Consider the following 9,102-nt stretch of genomic DNA (forward strand, 5'->3'; position numbering starts at 1 on the left):
TGGAGACCAGCCTGAGCAAAAGTGAGACTCATCTCTACTAAAAACGGAAAAACTGGGGCGGCGCCTGTGGCTAAGTGAGCAGGGCGCTGGCCCCATATACCGAGGGTGGTGGGTTCAAACCCAGCCCCGGCCAAACTGCAACAAAAAAAAAAAAAAAAAAAATAGCCCGGCGTTGTGGCAGACGCCTGTAGTCCCAGCTACTCGGGAGGCTGAGGCAGGAGAATCGCCTAAGCCCAGGAGTTGGAGGTTGCTGTGAGTTGTGTGACGCCACGGCACTCTACCGAGGGCAATAAAGTGAAACTCTGTCTCTACAAAAAAAAAAAAAAAAAAAGAAAGTTTAGAGGTAGAAAAACATGAAGAAATGTGAAGTATATGCAGACAGAAAGAAATGAAGCCCTCCCAGAAATACCAATAACCTGAGCAAGTTGAAACTTGCAGGGGTGAATTAGAAAGAGTGCTGTCGACTGTGTTTCTTAGAAATGAAATAATGAGGCACAGTAAGAGATGAACAACAAGAACGAATAAAACAGAACAATAAATTATAACAATATACTGTAATAAAAGTTATATTAAAAAAGAGAAATGAAATGGACCAAAACACAGTCTGTCTCAAAACTTTCATAGTGACCCACACATACATAGTAGTCGTTGTAAATAGACATTCAAACAATGTTCTTTCAGATTTCAGAAAAAGATAGGATTATTGCTGGAGGGTTGTGGGTGTATGAGTGAGGCGCGGTCAATACTATTGGAATTTCAAAATCAAACAATTGCTTCCTAGAGGATTGACACTGCAAATCAAGAAAATGCATGAACCTGCTCAAAGACTTGTTTATTTTGTGATTTATATATTATAGAATGGACTATTTTTAAAATGATTGCAAGAGTTCCAAAATGTCTCTTTTTTTTTTCTTTTCTTTTGAGACAGAGTCTCACTGTGTTGCCCTGGGTAGAGTGCTCTGGAGTCACAGCTCACAGCAACCTCCAACTCAGGCTTAAGCGATTCTCTTGCCTCAGCCTCACGAGTAGCTGGGACCACAGCTGCATGCAACAATGCCCGGCTATTTTTTGTTGCAGTTGTCATTGTTGTTTAGATGACCTGGGTTAGGTCATGCCATCCTCGGTGTCTGTGGCTGTTGCCGTAACCACCGTGCTATGGGCACCGAGCCCAAAATGTCTCTTTAACAGAATCATTCCCCATGATGTGGAAAAACAAAACACTTTAGAGACTTCTTGTGATGATGTCACTATAGACATTCTCAGAAAATTCAAGTAAAGACATTCTCAGTAAATTCAAAATAGTGTAAAATGTTCTGACTTGCCCTTTTACTAATAGAAGGTAGTATGTTTGTTGCAAAGGGAATAACTTGACAAAAAAAAAAATGACACAGATATTTTCTATCTCCCCAACTGAAACTTGCATCCCTGCCTCATGCCAGTGGGCTGGAGGGGCAGGGGATGTCCAGCGTTCTTTGAGCCACAGGAGATAGCTGAAGATGGGATGAATCTGGGCAGAGGCCACCAGATTATCTTGACCCAAGATGGGATTATGGTATCAGAACTTTTAAAAGCTTTGTGCTTCTGCTTAGAAGCAGGACTTTGGATTTTGAGACCATTGCCATTTTCCTCCTTTGCGGGCAAAGTAAGACACTTCTCTTTCCTTCTCCTCAAACTTCTTGTCCTTTTTCTGATGTCTCTTTGGAGGACAAGTGCCTAATGTTCAGTGATATGTTTTATAAAGTATGATAGCCTGGGCGTGTTTACTCATGCCTGTAATCCCAGCACTCTGGGAGGCTGAGGTGGGTGGATTGCTTGAGCTCACCAGTTCAAGACCAGCCTGAGCAAGAGTGAGACCTTGTCTCTACTAAAAATTGGAGAACTGAGGCAAGAGGATCGCTTGAGCCTGAGTTGGAGGTTGCTGTGAGCTATGACGTCACTGCACTCTACCCAGCCCCAAAGCTTGAGAGTCTGTCTCAAAAAAAAAAAAAAAGGTGCAATACAGAGAAAAACATGAAGGGCTGAATTCTAGGCCTAGATGCGCTACAAACTAGCTGAAGATGTCCGGCAAGTTACTTGACATCCCTGAATCTCTGTTTTCTCATTTCTAAAGCTGAGGCTGCCTAATAGCATGGTTAATATTTTAGGAGGTCATGTATGTAAAATGCTTGTTACATCATAGTCACTTAATAAATATTTTTCTTTTTTTTATTTTATAATTTTATTTGATATGTCTGAAAATCACCTGTTAGTTCTCATCCACGTTGACTGTCTGTAGATTTTTGAAAGTAGTAACAGGTACATAGGTAACCAAAGTATAGAGCTTGTTTGGTGAATCTTCATCTTCATTGCGTTTTCTGGATAACCACACACGGCTACGGTATGGGACATTCCTTATGCCTTTGGCCCAGACAGCTTTGTTAAGACTGGTATCAATGCACACATCTGGAGTTCCCATCTCTTTCATGGCAAATTTCTGGATCTCTTTGAGTGCCCGAGGGGCACGCTTCTTGAAGCCCACTCCATGGATGCGCTTGTGAATATTGATAGTGTATTCTCGAGTCACCACCTCGTTGATGGCAGACCGGCCCTTCTTCTTCTCGCCACCCTTCTTTGCGGGAGCCATCCTACAGGTCCCAAGTCAATAAATATTTTTCTTTCCTTCTTTTTTTCTTTCTTTCTCTGAGTTTGGACTTGCTCTTCCTTAAAATGTGGGGCCAAGATCAGATGATGTAAACAAATTTTCTAGCTCTAGAATTTTGTTGAGTATTGGCTTCTAAATTAAGAAATATACTTAATGAACCAGGCACAGTGGCTTATGCCTATAATCCTAGCACTCTGGGAGGCCGAAGTGGGTGGATCATTTGAGCTAATGAGTTTGAGACCCAGCCTGAGCAAAGGGAGACCCCATCTTGACTAAAAATGAAAAACTGAAGCAAGAGGCTCACTTGAGCTCAAGAGTTTGAGGTTGCTGTGAACTATGACGCCATGACACTCTACTAAGGGCAACAAAGTAAGACTGTGTCTCAGAAAAAGGGAATATATAATATTGTAATTTATAATGATAAATAAGGAATAATGACACTAAATACCTAATCTTGAACTCAAAGATTCCCAATGGCTCTCTCTCTGATTTTAGTCTAACATCCACTTTTAAAATTAATTCTTATGTATATTTCTAAAACACAGAGAAAATTTAGTATCCACAGAACAATAACCAAGGCTTCAGATGGTCACATAGAAATTTAGACCTGGGTGTTGAGCAACTACTACCACTGGGAGACCTTCGCACAAAGGGCTAGTGGCCTTATTTTTTTCTCTGAAAAGGCTACATTTAATGGTAGCAAATGTCTTTATTTTCATAAGAAGCACTTATTTAGTTAGATTCAGATACTACAGGTCAATGGGATTTAAAGGAGTCATTGCCAAAATTATAGAAAATTGTCCTACATAATTATAGCACAATCAAGGTACTCAGGAAATTTAACATTGGTATGATATTAGTTCTGCAATTATCTTAACTAATGTCTTTTATAGCAATTTTCTTCTTTTTAATCCAGGATTTTTGTTTTGTTTTTATACAAATACTAACATATTCAATCTTTGTTCTTCATTTATTTTCATTGTTATTGTCAGAATTTTATCTTGGCAATAGTGTTTTTAAATTAAGATCTCTCTACCTCCTTCCTTTTTTTCCCTTTTAACATAAATACTATCCTATCATACCTTTCTGAGGAGTAGATTTTGTTTTCTGTTTAAAAATTTGCCTTGGGGGACAGCTCCATATACCGAGGGTGGCGGGTTTGAACCTGGCCCCGGCCAAACTGCAACAACAACAAAAAAATAGCCGGGCGTTGTGGCAGGCGCCTGTAGTCCCAGCTACTCGGGAGGCTGAGGCAAGAAAATTGCCTGAGCTGTGATGCCACGGCACTCCACCCAGGGCGACATAGTGAGACTCTGTCTCAAAAAAAAAAAAAGAAGGAGGAGAAGGAGGAGGAGAAAGAGGAGGGAGGAGGAACTGCGATACCAATAGCTGCTCAACAAAAATCTTTGTCTCGGTGCCTGTGGATCAAGCGGCTAAGGCACCAGCCACATACACGTGAGCTGGCAGGTTCAAATCCAGTCCAGGCCCGCCAAACAACAATGAGAGCTGCAACCAAAAAATAGCTGGGCGTTGTGGCAGGTGTCTGTAGTCCCAGCTACTTGGGAGGCGGAGGCAGGAGACTTGCTTGAACTTAGGAGTTGGAGGTTGCTGTGAGCTGTGATGCCACAGCACTCTACCCAGGGCGACAGTTTGAGGCTCTGTCTCAAAAATAAAATAAAATAAAATGAAATAAAATAAAAATAAAAATAAAAATTTGCCTTGGCTTGGCTGGGCATGGTGGCTCACGCCTGTAATCCTAGCACTCTGGGAGGCTGAGGCAGGAGGATCAATTGAGGTCAGGAGTTCAAGACCAGCCTGAGCAAAAGTGAGACCCCCATCTCTACTATAAATAGAAAAATTGGCTCAGCGCCTATAGTCAGCGCTAGGGTGCCAACCACATACACTGGAGCTGGCCGGTTTGAATCCAGCCCAGGCCTGCCAAACAACAATGACAACTCCAGCCAAAAAATAGCCGGGCCTTGTGGCAGGCACCTGTAGTCCCAGCTACTTGGGAGGCTGAGGCAAAGAATTGCTTAAGCTCAAGAGTTTGAGGTTGCTGTCAGCTGTGACGCCACTGCATTCTACCTAGGGTGACAGCTTGAGACTGTCTCAAAAAAAAAAAAGAAAAAGAAAAATGAGCTGGATGTGGTGGTACACACCTGTAGCCCCAGCTTTTGGGGAGGCTGAGACAGTATGATCACTTGAGCCCAGGAGTTTGAGGTTGCTGTGAGGTAGGGTAAGCCCATGGCACTGTAGCCCAGGTGACAGAGGAAGACTGTCTCAAAAAAAAAAAAAATCTTATCTTGGCAATTATTCTGTGCATAAGCTCTTATCTGTACATAAGAGCTTTGTCATTTATTCCTTAATTGTCAAATGGTATTCCTATGTATGCCTGTACCATAATTTATTTGGCTGAGCTGCAACTGATGGATATTTAGGTTATTTCTAATAATTTATGATACAAACAGTACTGTGATAAATAATACGCATTCCATTGTACACCAGAGGATGTCTACTTATCTCTAATATGAATTCCTTGAAGAATTACTGAGTATGAACATATATTTCCATAAATAATTGTCAAATCACCCACATATTGCCTTCTAACATCCGTGTATGAGAAGCTACTTATTGCAAGCCTCATCAACACAGGATATATCAAACATTTTGTGATTTTAGGACATTATTGATTGCTCCTCTGTGTCCTAAAGATTTCTTTTTCTTTTTTATTTCTTTTTTTTTTTGTTGTTGCAATTTGGCCGGGGCTGGGTTTGGTATATGGGGCTGGCGCCCTACTCCCTGAGCCACAGGAGCCGCCCTAAAGATTTCTTTTTCAGTTCTCTCTCAAGCTCACACTAATGCCTGAATTCCTTTATTTAGTCTTACCACCTTTACATCCATTCTTCATGTGGCTGCCCGTGATTGTATTGCCACCTTACTTAAAATCCTGTAATGGCTTCTCTGCAGAATCAGATAAGGACTCCTCAGTGTAGCCTAGTCTGATTTTTGCTTGTATCTTTTTTTTTTTTTTTTTGAGACAGAGTCTCACTATGTCACCCTGGGTAGAGTGCTCTGGTGTCACAGCTCACAGCAACCTCAAACTCTTGGGTTTAAGTGATTCTCTTGCCTCAGCCTCCCAAGTAGCTGGGACAACAATTTTTGTTGTTGCTGTTGTTGTTTTAGCTTGCCCAGCCGGGTTCAAATCCTCCAGCCTTGGTGTATGTGGCCAGCACCCTACCCACTGAGCTATGGGCGCTGCCCTTTTGTTTGTATCTTTAATCTCATCCCTCCAGCCCTTCAGCTGCAGCCACCCTCTGCCCAACTTTGCTGCAACCTTACTCAACCACTGACAGCTCCTCCAGAATGCCTGATGTTTGTCTCCCTAAATCTTTGCAGACTTCCTGCAATTCTTTGGACCCTTTTTGTTTGTTTGTTTTTTTATCCAACTATGTCTAGACTAGCTATTCCTTTTTCTGTGTACTGCCTACTTTCCCAAATTTACATTTTTCGCTGTACTTATTTGAATTGGCATTGGCTAGTTCACCTCTTCTACTGGATTGTAAATTCCTTGAGCATAGGGGTCTTGTCTTGTGGACCAGAGCATGAGGGCAAAGACTGGACCCCTGAAGACCCTCAAAAAATACTGGTTAAATAAATACAGTCCCTTAGTAAAGGCAAATATTTTTAGGATGGATAGCAGATTATATTCTTTTGTTAGTGTACTTTATTTTTTCCTGTGGTAAAGTACGTAAAACATTTAAGAAGTGGCATTAATTATAGTATTACCCTTATTGTGCAACCATTATCACTATCTGTTTCCAAAACTTTTTCATCACCCAAACAGAAACTCTGTACCCATTAAGCAATAACTTCCCACTCTCCTTCTTCCAGTTCCTCATAGCCTGTAAGGTACTTCCTATCTCTGTGAATTTGCCTATTACAGACATTTTTACATAACGTCAATACAATACAATACAACAAATACAATACTTGTCATTTTGTGTATGGCCTAATTCACTTAGCATAATCTTTTCAAGCTTCATCCACGTTGTTACAGGTATAAGAAATTCATTTCCTTTTTCTTTTATCTTTTTTTTTGAGACAGAGTCTTACTGTTTTGCTCAGGCTAGTGCTGTGGCATCGGCCTAGCTCACAGCTACCTAAAACTCCTGCATTCAAGTGATCTTTCTGCCTCAGCCTGCTGAGTAGCTGGGACTACAGTCACCCACCATAACACCTGGATAGGAATTTTCTTTCTTTTTTTTGAGACAGAGTCTCACTATGTCACCCTTGGTAGAGTGCTCTGGCGTCACAGCTCACAGCAAGCACAAACACTCGGGCTCAAGCGATTTTATTGTTTCAGCCTCCCGAGTAGTTGGGACTATGGGAGCCTGCCACCACTCCCAGCTTTTTTTTTTTTTTTTTCTTTTTTTTTTCAGAGATGGGGTCTCGCTCTTGCTCAGGCTGGTCTTGAACTGGTGAGCTCAGGCAATCCACCCACTTCGACCTCCCAGAGTGCTAGGATTACAGGCATGAGCCACTGCACCTGGCCTTTTAAATTCATTTACTTTTTGACTTCTTATCCACTGGAAGCTGCTAATCTTATTGAGAATCCCTCCTGCAAGATACAGTGCTTCTCTCTTGCTTCTGTCAAGATTCTCTCTTTGTCTTTTTTCGGGGGGGGGGACAGAGTCTCACTCTGTTGCCTAGGCTAAAGTGCCATAGTGTCAGCCAAGGTCTCAACAACCTCAAACTCCTGGGTTCAGGTGATCTTCCTGCCTTAGCCTCCCAAGTATCTGGGACTACAGGCACCTGGCACACTACCGGGCTAATTTTTTAGTAAAGATTGGTCTTGATTTTTCTCAAGCTGGTCTCAAACTCCTGGGCTCAACGCATCCTCCCCTCATATCCTCCCAGAATGCTAGGATTATAGGCATGAGCCACTGCCCTTGGCCTTGTCTTTGGCTTTTGGCAGTTTGATTATAATGTTTATTGATGTGGGTCTCTTGAGTGTATCTTAGTTGGAGTTGATTGAGCTTATTTTATTTGTAGATTCATGTCTTTCTTCAAATTTCATTCTTTCAAATATTCTTTCTCTCCTTTTTTAATTCTTACTTTATGTTGGTCCTCTTGAGAGTTTCCCAGAGGTCTCTTAGGCTCTGTTCACATGTTTTTTCTTTATTATTTACCTTAGACTCAATATTTAGTTGTCTTACTTTCAAGTTTGCTCATTCTTTCTTTTGCCAGCTCATTTCTGCTTTTGAACCCATCTAGTGAATTTTTTTCTTTTCAGTTTTTGCCTTTTCTAGTCCAGGCATTCTTTTAAAAAAAAATAATTTCCATGTTCAACCAGATGAGCAAAAGGGGGGTCAAAAAATTTCTATCTATTTATTGATAATCTCATTTTGTCAATACATTGTATTTGCAGATTGTCTCTGTGTGTACGTGACTCCCTTTAATAGTTAGTCAAGCTCACACTGAGGGATCAGCCCAAGCTAAAAATTTACATTATTCTCAGGGTTTTTTTTTTCTGCACGTTTTGTCCTCGGCATGCACAGGGTTTTATAAATTTCCAGTATACACAATGCTTTTGAATGTCTTAATTTACCAAAAAGACTCTCCTTGGCAATTTATTGTATATTTTGACTATAAATCTTTGCTCCAGGCATCTGAGAGTTGTTAGTTTGCTTTGCAGTGGATTTTTTTTCTTTTAGTTTTTGGCTGGGGCTGGGTTTGAACCCGCCACCTTTGGCATATGGGGGCGGCACCCTACTCCTTTGAGCCACAGGTGCTGCCCCCCCCTTTTTTTTTTGAGACACAGTCTCACTCTGTCACCCTGGATAGAGTGCTGTGCAGTCATAGCTCACAGCAACCTCAAACTCGGGCTTGAGCAATCCTCTTGCTATAGGCACCCACCACAATATCCAGCTAGTTTTTCTATTTTTAGTAGAAATGTGTTCTTGCTTTTACTCAGACTGGTCTCGAACTCCTGAGCTCACACAATCTACCTGCCTCGGTCTCCCAGGGTGCTAGGATTACAGATGTGAGCCACCATGCTCTGCCACTTTGTGATGTTTTTGAGCACCACTTTTCTGGTCTGATTTCTGAGTTAGAAAAATAGAGGTGATCTCTTTGCACTAGTCCTTCAGGTTATTCCCAGACAGATTAGAACGGACATACATCATTTGTGAATAAGATCTCCACTGCTCTGCCCCTTTCTGAATCAGGGAAAAGACTCCTACAAAGGGCATGCAGGCAGCCAGTGCTTCAAGACAAAAACTGCTGTCGAATCAGCACAGACTTTCCTGACACTTTGAAGTGCCTTTTCCTTATTTAGTTTTTGTTTGTTGGAGTTCCAACAAAGTTGATTCTGGCAGTTTCTTCTTGTTTTTTACTGTTTCTGTGGGAAATGGGAGCTGCCTGTCACCATTCTGTTGTTTTTTTTTTTTTTTAATTGTTGG

At 41.5% G+C, this 9,102-nt stretch overlaps 1 protein-coding gene across 1 annotated transcript; it reads right to left on the minus strand.

The window, feature by feature from the left end:
• Positions 1–2,245: 2,245 nt before the first annotated feature.
• LOC128567594 (60S ribosomal protein L31-like) lies at positions 2,246–2,632 on the minus strand. Its single transcript, XM_053564910.1, has one exon. The coding sequence runs from the start codon at positions 2,621–2,623 to the stop codon at positions 2,246–2,248; it is 378 nt and encodes a 125-aa protein (XP_053420885.1). The 5' UTR covers positions 2,624–2,632.
• Between the last annotated feature and the right edge of the window lie 6,470 nt (positions 2,633–9,102).

Source organism: Nycticebus coucang, chromosome 2 (assembly GCF_027406575.1).
Source record: "Nycticebus coucang isolate mNycCou1 chromosome 2, mNycCou1.pri, whole genome shotgun sequence".
NCBI lineage: Eukaryota > Metazoa > Chordata > Mammalia > Primates > Lorisidae > Nycticebus > Nycticebus coucang.